Source organism: Podarcis gaigeae (assembly GCF_964106915.1).
Source record: "Podarcis gaigeae genome assembly, chromosome: 2".
Classification (NCBI taxonomy): domain Eukaryota; kingdom Metazoa; phylum Chordata; class Lepidosauria; order Squamata; family Lacertidae; genus Podarcis; species Podarcis gaigeae.
Genome location: NC_139679.1, coordinates 122,069,200 through 122,090,674, shown reverse-complemented (window position 1 = coordinate 122,090,674; position 21,475 = coordinate 122,069,200). Strand labels below are relative to the sequence as shown.

The 21,475-nt window shown below is 45.4% G+C and overlaps 1 protein-coding gene across 2 annotated transcripts; it reads left to right on the top strand.

The window, feature by feature from the left end:
* The first annotated feature begins 5,249 nt into the window (after positions 1–5,249).
* On the top strand, positions 5,250–21,475 carry LOC310837440 (uncharacterized protein). Of its 2 annotated transcripts, none has more exons than XM_083724041.1 (6): positions 5,250–5,482; positions 8,760–9,341; positions 11,792–11,897; positions 12,382–12,464; positions 13,253–13,379; positions 17,402–21,475. In XM_083724041.1, the coding sequence occupies exons 2-6, from the start codon at positions 8,952–8,954 to the stop codon at positions 18,667–18,669; spliced, it is 1,974 nt and encodes a 657-aa protein (XP_083580167.1). In that variant the 5' UTR covers positions 5,250–5,482; positions 8,760–8,951; the 3' UTR covers positions 18,670–21,475. The 2 variants fall into 2 exon arrangements, with proteins under 2 accessions (XP_083580167.1, XP_083580168.1); XM_083724042.1 differs by having other exon boundaries at positions 5,250–5,459; positions 17,402–19,001.

Here is a 21,475-nt window from a genome sequence, read left to right as displayed (position 1 = left end):
GCCTGTGGGAGGATTTATAGCAGCCCTCATACCAGAGGTAGTTCCAGAAGATGTTAAACCTCACTATACCCCAGAAGAGAGGAAGTGGGCTGAACAGGAAGGAGCGGTTGTGAAGGACGGTTGGATGATCCTGCCGGACAATAGGATTTATGTACCTCATCATCTAGCAGGCACAATTGTAAGAAATTATCATGAATCTACTCACCTTGGCGGTACTGCAACCAGAGAGAGTCTCAGTCGGAAGTTGTATATTATTAATCTATCACAATTAGCAACTTGCATTTCACAGAAATGTGTTCTTTGTGCTAAAAACAATCCCAGGCAGGGACCGGTACAACCTCCTGGAATCCAACATGTGGGATATGTCCCCATGGAAAGTCTAATTGTGGACTTCACAGAGCTGGTCCCTTCTAAGGGATTCAAGTATCTCCTTGTGTTTGTAGATACTCTTACCGGATGGGTTGAAGCTTTTCCCACCCGAACTGAAAAGGCACGAGAGGTAACTAAGAGACTCCTCACTGAATTGATCCCAAGGTTTGGATTACCTAGATGCATTGGAAGTGATAATGGGCCAGCGTTCATTGATCAAGTAGTACAAGATGTATGTCGAGTCCTACAAGTAAAATGGAGACTGCATGCAGCATATAGGCCTCAGAGTTCAGGGAAAACTGAAAGAATGAATCGGACTCTGAAAACCCAATTGGCAAAATTAACCCAGGAAACGGGATTGGGATGGGTAGATGTGTTACCCATAACACTGTTTCGTGTTCGGTGTGCACCCACAAAAAGACTTAAGTTGTCACCTTTTGAGCTCCTGTATGGGAGACCGCCCTCCTTTGTTCAGGATATTCCAGCTGACCTTAAACAAATAGGAGATCATGTGACACAGGGACAAGTGCAATCTCTCTCCCGTGTTTTTGTTTCTCTTAACAGGTGGGCCCTCGAACGCACGCCGTGCAGCATTGCCGAGCCGATTCATCAGTTCCAGGCTGGCGATAGCGTATGGGTGAAAGAGTGGAAACGTGATCCACTTGCACCAAAGTGGCGTGGACCTTACACCGTCTTGCTCTCTACTCCAACAGCGGTGAAGGTAGCTGAGGTGACCCCCTGGATTCATCACTCTCGTTTGAAGAAGTCCGAAGGCAGTTGGACGTGCAAAGGTGACCCCTCTAATCCTTTAAAACTAACTCTCTCCAAAAACCCCTGTATCTAGCCCTACCGGGAACGGGCTAGGTCACGGGCAACATTTGACGACCGGCCTGCTGCAGCCACAACCTGGAAGCTGGCTGACCTGCGCACGCCTGAAGCTTGAGGAGCATCTGAACCAGCGACTGTGAACGGAAAGATTCTCTAATACAATTGATTGACTGCCCCCTTGTGGAACAATTATCAGAGATATTACTCATTGGGGATCCTCGGGATATATGTTTTGGTCTTGGTGGTACCCCATTTCTGTCACTGGGGGAATTATATTGGGGCTAATAATTATTTGCTATCACAATAAGGTAATCTTTTGTGGAAGGAATGCATATACTAGACATCAACATGATTTTATTATTAATCCTGATCCCTTGGGAAGGGGAAGGGTCCTTGAATCTGACCAAATTGGCTAAATATGGATTCAGCCATGACCACAATATGTGGGTAGGTTTAGCTGAAATGGTAGCCAATGTTGCAAATAGGACCAATTGCCTTGTTTGCTCTCTTGGGCCAGATGATTCAGAGGGAGGTATGCCCTTATTACCGATACCATTAGATGCCATTGGTATGGTAAGCGAAATGCCACACCAAACAGAAATACAGAATTTCCCCGGATGGAACTCAACTAAACCATTACGAGTTATACCTGTACAAGGGGAATTCTGTGTACATAAATCATCAGATGCAGCTGATTCTCCCATGATAGGCTCTTCTCATTGTCACTATACTTGGGATTATATTAAGAATAGTCATACCTGGGCACACGGTACTACCTATCGAACTCGGAATACCTTGCCCTGTGCACCTCCTTTTATTCACGCATGGAAAGTGGTGTGGAACATAACTGTGACAGAAAAAGGCAATCTAACATACTGCACTGTGAACTCTCTACCTCTTTTGGTATTTCGCCTTCTGTACTCCACGTACCAAAAACCTCAGACCCGATGGTTGTGGTGGATATGTGGAGAATGGGCATACAAAAAGCTCCCTTCCAAATGGAGTGGGACTTGTTTCTTGGGTTGGGTATTACCACCAATGTGGATTATGCCCACTAGTTCGGCCAGGCGAACACGAAGGAATGCTGATATTTCTCATATAGCAGGAGGAAGTACCCAAAGTTGGAGCGGTACTGATGATTGGCCGCCAGAGCGCATTATAGCCTATTATGATCCTGCCTCCTGGAATCCTGGTGAGCTCATACAAGGGGCACGGGATCCTATTTATAATCTAAACAGAATAATTCGATTGCAAGCAGTAGTGGAACTTGTAACCAATGCAACGGCCCAGAGTTTGAGACTTATTGCACAACAGTTGGATGAAAGTAGAGCCGCCATTTTGCAGCTGAAAATGGGAATGGATTATGTACTTGCCAGGCAGGGAGGCCTATGTGGAGTCTTGAACTTGACAGGGAATGCCTGTTGCTTTAACATTTCTGATAATGGTGAGGCAATCCGTGTGTTGGCCACAAAGATGGAGAATATAGCACATGTCCCAGTACAAACATGGGAAGGATGGGATATGGGATGGCTCACCAATTGGTTACCTAATGTCACAGGACTCAAAGGGATACTATTGTCTTGCTTGTTTTTCTTGACAGTAGTGGTAATGGTTTTATGTATGATGCCATGTATCATTTCATGTTTTAGAAGTACAATTAGCAAGATGGTTTCAAATGAAACTCTACCTCATATCATGGCCCTATACAGAGCTTTACCTCAGGAATATGATGAAGGTCAAGCTATCAAGGACACTTGGGATGAAGGTCCTTGAGCTTGAAAGGGGGGAATGAGGCACCTAATCATAAGCCTGCATTTTTATCAAAGCTTATATATTGCAATCAAGGCTTGTATTTAAAAATGAGCTTAAAAAGGATTTTCAAATGTTTCATGCCAGGCAGAAAGAACCTTGGCAAGAGGTTTTTCTCCTAAGACAAGGGGGCCCCATTGATTTATAGTAGAAAAACAATTCTCAAAGTCATAAAAAGGGAGAATTACATATGCTGCCCTTGCAGACTGAGAAAACACAATTAAAGGCAAGGGTAAATAGTAAAATAATACCAATGTGCCTCCCAGTAAAATGAGCCAGATCTTCTTTCTAAGGTTGAAAGGCCAAGAGCAGTGAAAAAGGCAACTGGCTTGGCTAGAAGAAAAGAGAGCATTTTTGGGAAATCTTTTAAAGCTGTTTTTTACTGAGTTCCTTTTTACTTTACAAAGGCTTTATTCTTTTAAAAGGCTACCTATGATAAGTGAATGAAATATATTAGCTTAAATATATTGGCTTAAATGTAATTATGCAAAGGATTTAAGGAATGCTAGATTCTTATTTCATATGGTTGTAAGAGTTGTATTTATCCTGAAATTAAGTCAGCCACCAGTCTAGCCCCCCTGCTAGACAGAAGACGCCATCCAAGCACTCTTGATATATAGTTGTCAGGCATTTGTTTAGAAACCTTAAATGAAGGAAATCTTTCAATGTTGATGTGAACTCAAGATCCTTGACATCTGTTGAACATAAAAATGTAAGATTAAACATTTGTTTTAGAAGGCAATAGGGCAAGGAGGGCAAGAGGTGAGCTGGTAATTAAGATTCCATGTAAGATATATTATTACTTATTTGTCACATATATAGCTCTTTGTCTCCCTTATAAGGGCAAGGAAGTGGGTGTATCTTTTGTGGGTGTATCTTTTGTGATTGGTTCTACCAAACAGCCAATAGGAATTTCAACCAGGCTGATTGGACAGAGGCAGCCACAGGAGGAGCAAAGGGGGCTGGATTAAGGGAATATAAGTGCTGGCCAGGATGGCAAGAGGCCAGGCCAGAGCTTGGTAACCATATACCACTGTGCCTCTCATTTATTTGTCTGACAAATAAATTATTATTTTAATTTCTCTATTGCTGCGTTGAATATTTCATTCCAGCTAAGCGTTAACCACAAGCAGGGTGCTACAAAACAACAACATTCAAATTTCTGTTGTAGACCGCCTTTTCTGTGATGTAGGTATGATGTTTGTGGGGGGTGGTCTTGGGTTACACCCCTTCTGTGATGTATGTATGATGTATGGAGGGCTGGTCTGGAGCTCCAGGACGGAGAATTTAAAATGTCTATATAAGGGCAGGCACACCTTTGTTCTGGGTTCCTCCTCCTTCTCCTGCATGTGAGGGGAACACTGTTGCAACAGTTCAATAAAGATCAGGCTTGCTAGCTGCTTTGCTTCTCAATATTCTCTGGTTGGCCTCTGTTATTTTCTCCTACCAACAGGGAACCCACATAAGGACTCTATACAGGCTCTTGGACACCCCATTAGGGAAAAAGGGGAGATTTTGTTTAAAACAGTATCCCCCTTCCCACCTTTTTTATTAAAAAATGTTATCCCTCTCTCTTAAGAAACCCGAGCTCAGATCATTTGAACTCCACTCATGGGTCTATGGAAACCTTGCATCTGGTTATTGGGGAGAGAGTGTGTGTGTGCAATTTGCAAAATATCTGACATGGAACTGAGGGGTGTGTGTGTGTGTGTGTGTGTGCCTCTTTACTCTTTTTTTTACCCTAAAACATAGCTGTCAGCTTTTCCCTTTTCTTGCAAGGAATCCTATTCGGAATAAGGGAAATTCCCTTAAAAAAAAAGGAAAAAGTTGACAGCTATGCCCCAAAAGCAAATCCCTATCTCCTCCTTGCAATATTGCTCCTCCTCAATATTGCACCAGCCTCAACCGCCCATCCTTTTTGGCCAGGCGATCCCACGAGACCGAGCACTATGGTACTGATAATGCCAAGGTTGCAGGTTCGATCCCTGTATGGGACAGCCGCGTTGATCCTAGCTGATCCTCAGAACCAACCCCCAAATATTACAATTCTATTATCTATTCTGTGATTTCCCCCTCAGCCCCCCCCCACAGCTTTTTGAATATCCTTCCTCTCTAGGAAACTGAGCTCAAGTCCAGTCCACTGGAGGACCACCGAGTGCCCCCCCCCTTTTTCTTGCAAAAATTGCCTTCAATTAAGCTGCGCTCCTTATTTGCATTGCTGCAAAATGCAAACCACCTGCAGCGACACTTCAGGTTCCCTTTCGAACGCGGCCATAGAGCTACGGCTGCAAATACAGCAGATCTCCCTCCCCCCCCCCAATTCACCCACACTTGGAGGGGTGGCCGTGGAGGTCGGGCGTTTGAATGAGAACCGGAAGTGAACTCGGTACCTCGCTGCCCTTTCCTAGCTCTACGACCCCCGTAACGAATGCACGTGGGAAAACGGCCTTCTCGTAAGTCCCCCGCCCCCGCCCAGGTGAGGAGCTGGAGAGAATTGGGTTTGCAAAAATGGAATAGGGAATGGGGGGGTGCGGGGGCGAGAATACTACCCCCGGGGTTGCATTCTTTGCATTGCACGACCCTTTGCAATTGCAAGCCAGGCCGGGGGCTGCAGGGGGAGGCGTCTCACTTTTTTGCAAAAATTAGAAGCTCTGGGGATTCGGGGGGGGTGCATGGGGGAGACAGCGGTGCACCAGAATCCGGGGAGAAAGAGAGCGAATTTTGCTTTTAGGTACGTCGAGAAATGCCAGGGAGGGGCTCCTTTGGTTGCTAAAGACCCCCGATTCCTTCCCCACGGCTATCCTGCTGGGTTGCACTGCCTGCCTCCCAGCCACGTAAGACGAGGCTGCCGGATGGGGCCAATGGCCCACCTAAGTCCCGCATCCTGTTCTCACAGCGGCTGACCATTATGATGGGAAACCCGCAAGCAGGATGCAAGCACCAGAGAGCAGCCCGACTCCTGCAGTTTCCAGCAACTCAGAAGCATTTCTGCTTCCAGCTGTGCAGGCAGAGCATAGTCATTAAGGCTAGTACTGTTGGGTGCAGAAAAAATTTGCCCAGCTTGAATCTTAAGCTAAATAGGCCAGTGGTTTGCTTTGAAAAAGGAATATGTCCCTGTGTAATCTGAGAAGCCAGAGCATCTTGTTTTGCATGCACAAGTTCCCTGGTTCAATCCCTGACTTCTCCAGTTGTTGTTTAGTCGTGTCCGACTCTTCGTGACCCCCTGGACCAGAGCACGCCAGGCACTCCTGTCTTCCACTGCCTCCCACAGTTTGGTCAGGCTCATGTTTGTAGCTTCGAGAACACTATCCAACCATCTCATCCTCTGTCGCCCCCTTCTTCTTGTGCCCTCCATCTTTCCCAACATCAGGGTCTTTTCCAGGGAGTCTTCTCTTCTCATGAGGTGGCCAAAGTCTTGGAGCCTCAGCTTCAGGATCTGTCCTTCCAGTGAGCACTCAGGGCTGATTTCCTTAAGAATGGATAGGGTTGATCTTCTTGCAGTCCATGGGACTCTCAAGAGTCTCCTCCAGCACCATAATTCAAAAGCATCCATTCTTCGGCAATCAGCCTTCTTTATGGTCCAGCTCTCACTTCCATACATCACTACCGGGAAAACCATGGCTTTAACTATACAGACCTTTGTTGGCAAGGTGGTGTCTCTGCTTTTTAAGATGCTGCCTAGGTTTGTCATTGCTTTTCTCCCAAGAAGCAGGCGTCTTTTAATTTTGGTAGGTCTGGAAAGGCCCCCTACCTGTCTGAAACTCTGCAGAACCACTGCAAGTCAGAGTAAGTCATATTGAGCTTGATGGGTCAATGGTCTGACTTGGCAGAAGGTCACATCCGGTGTTCCTAGGTTTGCCGTTTTTATATTTTATTTCTGCCAAGGAGGAACCTGCGCCATAGAATCAGAGTTTGAAGGGACCCTGAGGATCATCTAGTTCAACACCCTAAAGAGGGCTGCCTTCAGATATCTTCTAAAAGTCAGATAGTTGTTTATTTCCTTGACATCTGATGAGAGGGCGGGCACCACCACCAAGAAGGCCCTCTGCCTGGTTCTCTGTAACCTCAGTTGTCGCAGAGAGGGAAACGCCAGAAGGCCCTCGGATCTGGACCTCAGTGTCCAGGCTGAATGATGGGGGTGGGGACTGAGTCCATTTAGGGCTTTAAAGTAAGGTTACCAGATTTTTTTCAATGAATCTGCGGACACTTTTCAACATCAGTGGATTTTGTACGGGGACTGATTTGAAAATCCAGGGACGTCTGGTAACCTTACTTTAAAGGTCAGCACCAACACTTTGAATTGTGCTCGGAAACGTACTGGGAGCCAGTGTAGGTCTTTCAGGACCAGTGTGATATGGTCTCAGCGACCATTCCCAGTCACCAGTCTAACTGCCGCATTCTGGATTAGTTGTAGCTATCTTACAGGGATCGAACCTGCAGCCTGGGCATTTTCACCACCACGCTGTAACAAATTGAGCCCACCAGGCTTAAGGCTTGGGTTGGGGATCAGCTGGGGTTTATGTCTTTCCAATATTGGGAGAGGCCATTTCTTCTTTGCCCCAGAACCCCAGGTGTGTGACCTGATGCCTCTAGCACTTTGCAGAGGATTCGTCAGCCTGTGCAACCTTCATCGGCATCTACACTGGGAACTATAGTTCATTAAGTGTGCTGTGAATTGTAGTGCTGTGAGGGATAAACTACTGTCACACAGCCACAGGGCTGTATACTGTACTGTATTCTTAGTACACTTCTGTAACATCTTTTTGCATATCCCCAGATATTCCTAGTTCCTTTTTGTTTGTTTTTACATCAGTACTTACCGAGTTCTTTTTTATATTCATTTTTGCTCCCTCTTTAACATAGTTGTTTAATTACGCTTCACTACTCTGAGATTTCCCCCATTGCATTAGGTCTTTAGATAGGTTCCAAGCTACAGCGTACAGGCTTTGAAGTTTATATAAATATCTGGATTTTACGCAGCAGTAATGATCTATCCTTGACCGAAGTAAACAGACATTTTAAGGGGGTCTCATGGAAGTGTGCAGCAGCTATGAAAATGGTGAATTTGGTGCTGGGGATCATTAGGAAAGAAATTGAAAATAAAACTGTGAATATCATAATGCCCATTATACAAATCTATGGCGTGGCCATATTTGGAATACTGTGTATGTTCCTCACTGCAAAAAAGGGGGGGTATTGAAGAGGTTCAGAAAAGGTTATCCAGAAGTACAGTGGTATCTCGGGTTAAGTACTTAATTTTTTCCGGAGGTCCGTTCTTAACCTGAAACTGTTCTTAACCTGAAGCACCACTTTAGCTAATGGGACCTCCTGCTGCTGCTGGAGCACAATTTCTGATCTCACCCTGAAGCAAAGTTCTTAACCTGAGGTACTATTTCTGGGTTAGCGGAGTCTGTAACCTGAAGCGTATGTAACCCAAGGTACCACTGTATAGCTTTTTCTACGGTACCTGAAGTCCAGAGATATCTACAAAGACAAAAGTAGATTTTCCAGGGTTTTCCACTCTTCGGCTATTCAAATCCTAGCTGCAGCTACCAACCATGTCAGAAGCTGTTTTAAAATGACAAGCTTTCATAGTAGGCCTGTTGAAGTCAGTGGACATGACAAACTTTTGTTTATTGACTTCAATGTGTCTGCCTTTGAGTGGGACTTGGTTGAAACCAACTCAGAACGGCCATCTTTTCTAGGCTGTCTCTGATTCTTATGGTCTCATCTCATTTCACTTTTCCCCACAGGAGAAGCTCTGGCAGATTGCAGGGAACGCCCAGTTTTTTGCTCCGAAAGCCTCTTCTTGAAACAAGGAAGACGTATTAGCCTTTGCGGGGCTAAGCAGGGCGGCTGCCACTCAATTCAAGAGCACCTGCGGACAAAAGTGGCCTTAGACCAACTCGGAGCAGAGAGATCCTTCCTTTGAGTACAAATTGGAGATGGAAGAGGATGATTCAGCTAGGACCAAGGCCCAAAGAGACCGCCAGGCTGGGGGAAGTGGGGCCTTCTGGGAAAAAACAGTGTGCAAGCTCCCGAGCAAGGCCGACAGCAGCTCAGACGAACAGCAATGGCGCTTTCACCAGTTCTGCTACAAGGAAGCCAAGGGACCCCGGGAGGTTTGCAGCCGACTCCACCATCTTTGCCATCAGTGGCTGAAGCCAGAAAAGCACAGCAAGGCTCAGATGCTGGACCTGGTGGTCCTGGAGCAGTTCCTGGCTGTCCTCCCCCCGGAGATGGAGAGCTGGGTGAGGGAGTGTGGAGCGGAGACCAGTTCCCAGGCGGTGGCCCTGGCGGAAGGTTTCCTGATGAGCCAGGAGGCAGAGCAACGGGTGAGTCGCAGTAGCAATTTTATTATTTAGGTGCTGCCCATCCGACTGGGTTGCCACAGTCACTCTGGGCGGCTTCTGGCAAAATATATGTCGGTTGGAGGATGGATGATGGCTAACAGGTGAGGTTGAATCCTGACAAGACAGAAGTACTGTTTGGGGGGACAGGAGGCAGGCAGGTATGGAAGACACCCTGGTCCTGAATGGGGTAACTGTGCCCCTGAAGGACCAGGTGCGCAGCCTGGGAGTCATTTTGGACTCACAGCTGTCCATGGAGGCGCAGGTCAATTCTGTATCCAGGGCAGCTGTCTACCAACTCCACCTGGTACGCAGGCTGAGACCCTATCTGCCCGCGGACTGTCTCGCCAGAGTGGTGCATGCTCTAGTTATCTCCCGCTTGGACTACTGCAATGCGCTCTATATGGGGCTACCTTTGAAGGTGACTCGGAAACTGCAATTAATCCAGAATGCGGCAGGTAGACTGGTGACTGGGAGTGGCCGCCAAGACCATATAACACCGGTCTTGAAAAACCTATATTGGCTCCCAGTACATTTCCGAGCACAATTCAAAGTGCTGACCTTTAAAGCCCTAAACCACCTCAGTCCAGTATACCTGAGGGAGCGTCTCCACCCCCATCGTTCAGCCCGGACACTGAGGTCCAGCGCCAAGGGCCTGGGAACCAGGCAGAGGGCCTTCTCGGTAGTGGCACCTGCCCTGTGGAACGCCCTCCCACCAGATGTCAAAGAGAACAACAACCGCCAGACTTTTAGAAGGCATCTGAAGGCAGCCCTGTTTAGGAAAGCTTTTAATGTTTGATGTATTACGGTATTTTAATATTTTGTTGGAAGCCGTCCTTAGTGGCTGGGGAAGCCCAGCCAGATGGGAGGGGTATAAATAATAAATTATTATTATTTTTATTATTATTATTATTATTAATTACACAATAAAACACCAAACATAAAAAACAGGGCTGCCTTCAGATGTCTTCTAAAAGTCATATAGTTGTTTATCTCCTTGACATCTGACGGGAGGGCGTTCCACAGGGCAAGCACCACCACCGAGAAGGTCCTCTGCCTGGTTCCCTGTAATTTCAACTTTTCGCAGTCAGGGAACCACCAGAAGACCCTCGGATCTGGACCTCAGTGACAGGGCTGGACGATGGGGGTGGAAATGCAAGGATTTCACTCGCATAGAGGGAGGGAGGTATTGGAGAAAATTCCCTTTGGGGGTTCAGTATGCAGGCTCAAACCAGATTCCCAATTATTCAAACATTGTTTATTCAAACAATGCCTTACCAGACAAGAGTCTGTGGGAGAATAGTCATTTGCCTTCACTCCTGTGTAGGAAATGCATGTTGCCTTAGCTGTTCATTCTCCCCAACGAACTTCTGCCGCCCATCCAACCACAGTCCTTGGAAACTCTTGCTCAATCCATGAGTTGGGGCTCCCCTCCTATATGTGCAGAGGCCTCCTTGCACCTTATCTGGAATTGGCTTTCACTCTTAACATTGTTAAAGGTAAAGGGACCCCTGACCATTAGGTCCAGTCATGGCCGACTCTGGGGTTGCGGCGGTCATCTCGCTTTACAGGCCAATGGAGCCAGCGTACAGCTTCTGGGTCATGTGGCCAGCATGACTAAGCCGCTTCTGGCGAACTAGAGCAGCGCACGGAAACACCGTTTACCTTCCCGCCGGAGCGGTACCTATTTATCTACTTGCACTTTGGCATGCTTTCGAACTGCTAGGTTGGCAGGAGCTGGGACCGAGCAACGGGAGCTCACCCCGTCACGGGGATTCAAACCGCCGACCTTCTGATTGGCAAGCCCTAGGCTCAGTGGTTTAGCCCACCAGCACCACCCGCGTCCCATAACATTGTTAGGTTCCTCTTAAACTAGTTCCTGCAAGCTTTGCGGTCAAGCTGTACCCTTGCGTATGTGAGACTCACCTTACTGATAGTGGGTCCAGCAGAATTTCTACCTCAGAAGGCCCCACACAAGGGAATTTAGGTCTGGGGACATAAAGCATCTCTGACCAGATAATTCATTCAGCCTTCTCTGGAAGGACATCTCGGAAGACCAGTCCCAAGTAGGGAGAGAGTGCTGTTGCTCTTGGGTCATCTGTGCATTGTGAGACCAGGAGGCTGGACTGATCCAGCAGCCTCTTGTATTTTTAGGAATCCACCCCTTTCCCCTTCTCCGTTGTCCTCTACTTCCTTGTTGTTTCACCTGAAGGCAGCTGTTTAATGAAGCTTTTGATGTTTGACGGACTATTGTATTTTAATATTTTGTTGGAAGCCGCCCAGAGTGGCTGGGGAAACCCAGACAGATGGGTGGGGTATAAACAATATATTATTATTGTTGTTGTTGTTGTTGTTGTTGTTGTTGTTGTGGGTGGGGTATAAACAATATGTTGTTGTTGTTGTTGTTGTTGTTGTTGTTGTTGTTTCGGATGCAGCAGCTGTTAGCAGGAGGATCCACGGAGGGACAGGGAGCTGCAATGGGCACCAGACTTGGGCTGTTACCATTTAACGGCGCACCTCCAGTGGCTGAAACCTTATTGGGTAAGAATGAATGCAGAATATTATTTCCACCTGGTCGCTCTTTAGTCCCTCTGGAATTGTGAGTGGATTAATGTAATTCGTTTACCAGAAAAATTAAACATTGCATATGCTACATCATTAAAAACAAATCCTTATTTCCTGATGAATAGCTTTTGTGCTATAACGTAACTTAAATAGAAAACTCTTTGGAAGGATTTTTCCTCCAAAAGCATTTTATTTTTAAAAAATCCGATTTACAGGATGTTATAGCCAATGTTCATCTCTTATTGTTAACTCTTCTTTGCTTTGTTATTTTTTTTCTTTATCTTTTCTCTTTTATATTTTAATTTTGCTGTAACTATTTGTAATGTATATGTAAGATGATATTTTAAATCAATAAGAACGAATTAAAAAAAATTAAAATTCTGATTTTTAAAATTTATTTTTTAAAAAATCATTGCTTTTTATTCACCTTGCCTCCTTGCTTCTTTTGTCTCCCTCACAGGTGGCAGAACCACCATGGATATGTCAATTAGGCCTTCTTATTGTGATGGAGTGGAAACAGTTACTTCACAGTCACTTGATCAGGTAGGAGATAGAATCACCGGAGAACTGAGACAGGCACAACCCAGGTGACTCCTCTGCAGCTCTCCGTGGTCCTGAAAGAACCTGCCTTCCCCCATCACTTGTGTTGAAGGCTCTGAACACCACAAGGAAAGCTCTGGGGTTTGCAGCAGAGCCTCCAGTCTCTGCAGTCTTTTTTCTTCTCTTTTTTTCGGATTGCTGCCTTAGCTGTGCATAGTAACTGTTTTTAAGGTCCATGAATAATCATAGTTTAGAGGTCCCGGGCCCTAAGTCAAACTATCCTCCACCAGGGCCAGGGCCTTCTCAGTGATGGCTCCGACCTGGTGGGATGCTCTGTCCCATGAGACCAGGGCCCTGAAGGACTTAACTTCCTTCCTCAGGGCCTGTAAAACAGAGTTATTCTGCCTGGCTTTCAATCTGAATTTAGCCTGATCTTTTATTCCCCTTCCTTCAATCCCTCTCCCCTTTTTGTGAAGATTACCTGCTCTGGGATCCCACAGCCAATTCTCCCCTGGTCTCCATGCTGGCCCAAATAGCACTAATTTAGCCAGCTAGCCCTGGTGATCATCTAATGTTTATTAGATGGATTTCCCCCCTAAACTGATTTTTGAATTCTGAATTTATTGTTATCCACGTTTTATACTGTATTTTATTCTGTTTTTTTGTTGCATCAATTAAGTGTTTTAAATTTATTGTTAGCCGCCCTGAGCTTGGTTTTCTGAACCAGGAAGGGCGGGGTATAAATAAAAAAAATATTATTATTATTGTTATTATTATTATTATTATTCCAGGACCCAGTGCCCTTTGAGGCGGTGGCTGTGCATTTCACGGAGGAGGAGTGGGCTCTGTTGGATCCGAGCCAGAGGGCTCTGCACAGAGAAGTCATGGAGGAGAACTACTGGAACCTGGCATCGCTGGGTGAGGTTCCCTCTTTGGCCTTGCCTGATAGGTCCAGGACGCGGGACTTAGAATCATAGAATCATAGAGTTGGAGGAGACCACAAGGGCCATCGAGTCCAACCCCCTGCCAAGCAGGAAACACCATCAGAGCACTCCTGGCATATGGTTGTCAAGCCTCTGCTTAAAGACCTCCAAAGAAGGAGACTCCACCACACTCCTGGGCAGCAAATTCCACTGTCAAACAGCTCTTACTGTCAGGAAGTTCTTCCTCATGTTTAGGTGGAATCTTCTTTCTTGTAGTTTGGAACCATTGCTCCGTGTCCGCTTCTCTGGAGCAGCAGAAAACAACCTTTCTCCCTCCTCTGTGTGACATCCTTTTATATATTTGAACATGGCTATCATATCACCCCTTAACCTCCTCTTCTCCAGGCTAAACTTGCTGCAGCTCTTCATCTGTATTCATGCCCATCTGTCCAGGAAAGCTCATAGCTCAACAGTAGCCATTGCCAGTCAGTTTAGAGAGCACTGAGCTGGACTGACCAATGGTCTGACCAGGTGTGCATAAATGAGGTAGCTTTCCTAGCTCAGTGGAAAAGTATCTGTCTCATGAGACCAGGGCCCTGCAAGATCTGATTTCTTTTTGCAGGGCCTGTAAGACAGAGTTGTTCTGCCTGGCCTTTGGCTTAGATTCAGTTTGATTCCCTCCCCCCTCTTTCTTTTTTCCTTTCTCCTTCTGTGTTGGAACTCCTATTTGGGGACTTCCCTGGCTTTTTTCTGGCCTATGTAGGACCAGTCTGGATAGTTGGCCTTGGTGAAGACTTTACGTTTTTATCCCCAAAAAAGTTTTTGATTGAGTTTCCACTGAAATGAGGCTGCATTTTAATGTTTTTTTTAATTTATATATATAATATATTTATTAGCAATTTTTTAATTTAGTTACAGTTCCAAATAGCATATCTTTTAACATAATCTTCTTAACTTCTTTGGACTCCCTCACATCTCCCGCTCCTGCGTTCCTAGCCAAGAAAATTTTTCCAGCAAATTTATCCCCTTATTTCGATTCTTATTATCTAATTTTCCATTATTATATCTCTAATTTTTAATATCCTTTATTCAAATCTTAAAGAATTAAATATAACTTAAAAATTTTCCAAAAATTTGTCTTTTCTTAAATTTAACTTATCTTCATATATCACTTCCTCTATCTCAATGGTGCCCAATTGTTTACATTCTAGCATCCTCCTTGCATTTTAATGTTTTAATGCTGTATTTTAATCTTGTTTTTTAAGTTGTATTTCAATGAATTGTTTTTATATTTGGTGTTAGCCGCCCTGGGGAGGGCAGAGTATAAATAAAATTTATTTTTATTATTATTATTAGTGGGAAAGTATCTGCTCTCAGAGGGACGCAGGTGGCGCTGTGGTCTAAACCACAGAGCCTAGGACTTGCCAATCAGAAGGTCGGCGGTTCGAATTCCCGCGACGGGGTGAGCTCCCGTTGCTCGGTCCCTGCTCCTGCCAACCTAGCAGTTCTAAATGCAAGGAGATAAATAGGTACCACTCCTGTGGGAAGGCAAACGGCGTTTCCGTGTGCTGCTCTGGTTTGCCAGAAGCGGCTTAGTCATGCTGGCCACATGACCCGGAAGCTGTACGCCAGCTCCCTCGGCCAATAAAGCGAGATGAGCGCCGCAATCCCAGAGTCAGTCATGACTGGACCTAATGGTCAGGGGTCCCTTTACCCTTTACTTATGGGAGTATATCGTATTTAATTATGGGGTATCAGAGTTTTTAGGGGGCTAAACAGGCTGGGATAGCAGGCTTGTTGGTTTTTGAATGTCTGGTGTAGATTTTTTCAATTTCGTTGTTCTGTATGGGACAATGACAATAAAGATTATTGGATCGTATTGTATCGTCTGACCAGGTGTGCATAAATAAGGTAGCTTTTCCAGCTCAGTGGGAAAGTATCTGCTCTCAGGGTCCTTGTTTAGATCCCCAGCATCAAGCCTGGATAGCTCAGTTGGTCAGAGTGTGGTGCTGATAACAGCAAGGTTGCAGGTTTGATTCCCATATAGGGCAGCTGCATGTTCTGGCGTTGCAGGTTGCAGGGGGGTTGGACTGGATGATCCTAAGGTTCCCTTCCAACTCCATGATTCTATGACTATCTCAAAGTAGGTGTGAGAATACCCAGCAGTGTTCCTCATGCCTTCTCTATGCACTTCATCACATCAATTTCCAGTCATTGCTAGTCAACAGGACCCACTTAATAGTTCATTTCATTTCACTTTTAATTTGTGCACTGCTTTTCTATACAGTGGACGCTCAGGTTGCGAACAGGATCCGTGTGGGATGCACGTTCGCAACCCGCAGCTACGCATCTGTGCACGCGCAAGTTGCGATTCAGCACTTCTGCGCAAAGCGCGATTTAGCTCTTCTGTGCATGCACAACCACCGAAACCCAGAAGTAAGCCGTTCAGGTATTTCTGGGTTTCGGCAGGTCCGTAACCCAAAAAAACACAACTTGAAGCGTCTGTAACCCGAGGTATGACTGTAATGCTAGTCAACAGGAGCTACTTAATAGTTGATTTCATTTCACTTTTAATTTGTGCACTGCTTTTCTATATTACTATATCCAAAGTGGCTTACAAGCAAACAACCAAACAGACATCGAAGATCGCACATGTAATAACAATCTGATCCGATACAAAAAAAATCATTTCAATAACCTTGAAATGAACAACTTATATTGAATAAAGCAATATTCAATCATCCATTAGAATGTCACAGTAAACAGTGAAGTTAAATACAGTGGTACCTCGGGTTAAGTACTTAATTCGTTCCGGAGGTCCGTTCTTAACCTGAAACTGTTCTTAACCTGAAGCACCACTTTAGCTAATGGGGCCTCCTGCTGCTGCCGCGCCGCCAGAGCACGATTTCTGTTCTCATCCTGAAGCAACGTTCTTAACCCGAGGTACTATTTCTGGGTTAGCGGAGTCCGTAACCTGAAGCGTCTGTAACCTGAAGCGTATGTAACCCGAGGTACCACTGTATCAGGAAATAATAATTAAACAGTTTACACTTATCAGTTACAATAAAATAAAAATTCCTTCCAGTAGCTGCTACTGGAACTAATTTTTTTTCATTTTGTTTTGACTACGGCAGACCAACACGGCTACCTACCTGTAATAACAATCACAATAAACTATAATCAATGAAAATAATGGCAAGTCAGTGCATAAAATACCTCAAAATATACAACACCATGTAAAAAGATAAAATTGAGAAACAAAGACACACAACTTATAAAATTATTTTTTTAATATCCCTGAACTCCTCTCCACACTACGCCAGTGTGGTGTAGTGGTTAAGAGTGGTAGTCTCGTAATCTGGGGAACCGGGTTCGCGTCTCCGCTCCTCCACATGCAGCTGCTGGGTGACCTTGGGCCAGTCACACTTCTTTGAAGTCTCTCAGCCCCACTCACCTCACAGAGTGTTTGTTGTGGGGGAGAAAGGGAAAGGAGAATGTTAGCTCTTTTGAGACTCCTGAAGGGGAGTGAAAGGCGGGATATCAAATCCAAACTCTTCTTCTTCTTCTTCTCTTGTCAGGTGCTTCTGCTGTGCTCAAAGTCATGGCCTAGGGCTTGAGGGTGGGGGCAAGGCAGTGGGGGGGGGGAACCATTGCCTGATGGACAGCAGAAAGCTTAATACACTCATACCTTGGTACTTGAACAGCTTAGCTCCCAAACAAATCGGCTACCGAACACCCCAAACCCAGAAGTAAGTGTTCTGGTTGCCAACGGTTTTCGGAAGCCAAACTTCTGACACAGCTTCCGTTTGAGTGCAGGAAGCTCCTGCAGCCAATCGGAAGCCGCGCCTTGGTTTTTGAATGGTTTCGGGAGTCGAACGGACTCCCGGAACGGATTAAGTTTGAGAACCAAGGTACCACTGTATATGGTTCTTGTATTTACTTAATATTTTGGTTCTTGTATTTTCTGATCTGAGAATCTGTTCCACCCTGATCAGGCCCCCTTCTTTGTTATTTCAGGTTATGGAAGTTGGAGCGAGAAGGAGCCTGAACAACAGAGGAGGAAACCCGAGACAAGACAGAAGCTGAGGGAGAAATCTTCCATTTCTGAAGACGCGGACGTGTGTGAAATCCCAAAGCTAAAAGATGAATGCGACACAGCGAAAAACACAAGGAACACCTCCCCTCAACATGCAACGATTGCAAGCGAGATACTGAGTCTTAGTGCATCTCAAAGAGTGCAAATAGCAGAGCAGCCGTACAAATGCTCAGTGTGCGGGAAGAGCTTCAGTCAGAGCAGCAGCCTTACTGATCATCAGAGAATCCACACAGGGGGGAAACCATTTAAATGTTTCTCCCCTGAAAAGGGTTTCTGCGACAGCGATGACCTTCTTTATCATCAAACATTCCAAACCGACGAGAAGCCGTATAGATGTTTGGAGTGTGGAAAGAGCTTCAAGCGGAAGACACATGTTACAGACCATCAGAGGACCCACACGGGAGAAAAACCGTTTTCATGCTCAGAGTGCGGGAAGAGCTTCAGTCATAGCACTGGCCTTACTTATCACCGAAGAACCCACACGGGTGAGAAACCATACAAATGCTCGGAGTGTGGGAAGAACTTCAACTGTAGCCAAACCCTTGCTTTGCACCACAGAATCCACACAGGGGAGAAACCATACAAATGTCCCGAGTGCGGGAAAAGCTTCAGCCAGAAGATACACGTTATAAACCATCAAAGGACCCACACGGGCGAAAAACCGTTTACATGCTCCGAGTGTGGAAAGAGCTTCACCTACAGCACCGGTCTTACCCACCATCAGAGAACCCACACAGGCGAGAGACCCTATAAATGCTCTGAGTGCGGGAAAAGCTTCAGTTGCAGCCAAACCCTCGCTATACACCTCAGAATCCACACCGGAGAAAAGCCGTACAAATGTCCGGAGTGCGGGAAAAGCTTCAGCCAGAAGATTCACGTGACGAGTCACCAAAGAACCCACACGGGAGAGAAGCCATATGAATGTTCCAAGTGTGGCAAGAGTTTCAGTCAGTGGACAACCCTTACTAGACATGAAAGAATACACACAGGGGAGAAACCATACAAATGCTCAGAGTGTGAAAGGACCTTCAGTCACAGCAATAGCCTTACTTATCATCAGAGAACCCACAACGAAGTGAAACCGTCTGTTGCTCTGGTTGCTTTTGCCTCAGGCCCTGTGACACCCCTGCCGGAAGGCTGCCCTGGAGGGGATATGACCCTCTGGCTGGAAAACATGTCCCACCCTTGACGCAAATGTTCAAAACGTGTGGAAAGATCTCCACTTGAGAGCACCGGTTTCTTGTACCATAGAATCCACTGAAGTGTAGAAGCCATTTGAAAACCGGGTGGAAATGGTTCTTTCCGAAAGTAAGGAATTCGCTACAGAAGGATGCTTTGGATGCTAGAAATGTTTGCAGTTGAGAAAGGACTCGAGAGGGGTGCCCAAATTTCATTTCAGATGATTCACATCTGAACAACATCATATACATATATATAAAAATATGCCATCATCCTCTAGCTTCTTCTTCCCTCTAGAAGAGTCCCAGGAGAGAGGGAACGGAAGGGAGGAGAAGACCTCAGGACCAGTGGTACCTCGGGTTAAGAACTTAATTCGTTCCGGAGGTCTGTTCTTAACCTGAAACTGTTCTTAACCTGAAGCACCACTTTAGCTAATGGGGCCTCCTACTGCCGCCGCCACACAATTATTGTTCTCATCCTGAAGCAAATTTCTTAACCCGAGGTACTATTTCTGGGTTAGCGGAGTCTGTAACCTGAAGCGCCTGTAACCCGAGGTGCCACTGTATATTGTTTGCTGTGGGTTTTCTTTTTAAAAATGTATTTTGATGTTAATTGTAAGCTGCTTTGCATACAGAGAGATATGGTGTATAAATAACTGTAGTAATAAGTGAATTAGACTAGAGCTTTTCCCTAACTAAAAAGGCCCTGCTAAGCGACAAAGAATCTACACGTGCAAATTCCCTAAAATGTTGGAATATTTCGTTGTAGCATCAAAGTTTATTGATGGATGGAATGCATCTGGGTGGTAAGCGAAGGGCAGTTTAGACAGAGAAGAAGAGCAGGATTGAAATTGAATAAATAATAATTTTGTGGACAGGCTCTCTCGAGGTTGCCTCTGTTGAATAAATTTAATCACCTGTGGTGGATGGAGCCCTTCTACCACGAGGATAATCCGTTCTGGGCAAAGAAACAAAACTTTGTCAATCTGCAGACTGTCATTGAGTTGACTCCCACCCAACAGTGTTTGAACTTCTACCATATTGTTTTGCTCGGATTTTTTGTGTACCTGTTTGCAGATAAATACAGAGCGTGGAGAGAGATCAGATGGGCACCTGGTCCAATGGACAATTGCCACAACACCAGACCCAGCAAAGCTCCTCCTCATGTAGGAAACTGTTGTGTGTTCTAGCCTCCAGCTATGTTTTGGCTTGGCGAAGATTCTTTCAGCTGTCGAAAGCTTACTGAGCAAGCATCTTCAGTGAGTTTTAGGGACTGCAGCTGTTATTGATGAGCCCTCCAGGGAGAAACAGGCCTCTGCAAAATACACCCTTTGGAGAACCATATACATTTCTGGTTCCTGCATCTCCAAGAGGACGACAGAAGTTTTGGGGAATGCATCCCAAGATCTTGGAATCGGCCCAAGATAATGGTACAGCGATCACCCCATCGGTCTCACAGATCTCCAAGTTTAAACATAGTAGTGGGTCGTAGTTTGACTCTCATGTATGTATGCATTTTTGGAGATGGGGCCAAATGCTTAAAATTGGTATATGCTCCCACTGTGTATATAGGAAAGCTGAAGATTTTACTTAGAAGGTAACAGTTGAGGCCAATACTTAAAATCCAGTGCCATGTAGCAAATTTTAGTGCTGCCTTCCATCATATATATATATATGTATTTATAAATCGAGGGCTCATCTTGTTTGCTGGAGAAGATCCTCACTGTGGAAACAGAATAAGGAAATAAGTTACTGAAACCTCTCGTGTCAGTAAGCAGTGCTCTTCAGCCTTTGATGACAACTCCCAACATCTCTGACCAAGATAGCTGGGAATGGTGGGAGTTGTAGAACAACCACATCTCAACCCAAGCTTGAAAAGGTATTGGGGCAATAGGGCTTGCAACAGGGAGGGCAAACTCTAGAACCACTTCTGGGGGTGGGGGAAGGTTTTGGTCTGAGCCCAAGGTCACATCAACACCATATATTGGCACATGATATACGCTGGTGGTTCCCAATTAGAGAAGTGCTGTGGACCCCCTGTTTTTCAAAAGCCAAGCCATGGACCTCCTACTTTTTAAAATGTTGGTATTTTTGTGGTGGTTTTCGTTATGTGAATGGTGCCACCATACCCTCCAGCATTTCCCCATGCAAAACGGGGGTGTACATCTTCCGACCAGGCACCTGATCTTGGATTGGGGGGGGGGGGCAACAGGATCTTGGGTGGGCTATGCAGACCAGCAATTGGGAGCCACAGATATACACTATATATGATCTCAGTTATTCTTGAAGGGTTTGAACTGTTGTTTTTAACTTGTTAAAAAATGGTATTATTGTGGTTTTATTATTTTCGTATGAGGGGTTCTTTTTAAATGTAAATGAAATAAAGACACATTTAACGCGTATTCATTCCACTTCAACAGCCATGTTCTCCCCCCAAGAAACTTGGCTACTGTCGTCGTCCCCTCCCAGAGCTACAATTCCCGGTACCCATAACAAACTAAACTTCCCAGGATTCTTTGGGGACAAAGTTCTGTGCTTTAAATCTTCACTATGGATGTGACTGCAGTTTACCTTTGAGCTTCTAATACATGAGGTTGACCCAATTTGGGCAGCTATACGTTGCAACAAACTGTAGAAACTTGCCTAGGAGTGGGTGAAGGTTGTTGAGAAAAGAAGCCCAGAGGAACAAATACAGCTGTCTCCGCCCCTACTCACAAGGCAAGTTCATGTCTTTTTGCTGTGTATGTGGATCTATGGGTTCCACTGCCCGATGTGTGCAGGTGTGGCTGTATGAAAATAAAGAAATACTAGTTACCA

Coding starts and splice junctions, on each gene's coding strand:
- LOC310837440 (XM_083724041.1), top strand. CDS start 8,952: ATGGAAGAGGATGATTCAGCTAGGACCAAGGCCCAAAGAGACCGCCAG. Junction 9,342..11,791: donor GCCAGGAGGCAGAGCAACGG/GTGAGTCGCAGT, acceptor TTTCGGATGCAG/CAGCTGTTAGCAGGAGGATC. Junction 12,465..13,252: donor CTTCACAGTCACTTGATCAG/GTAGGAGATAGA, acceptor TTATTATTCCAG/GACCCAGTGCCCTTTGAGGC.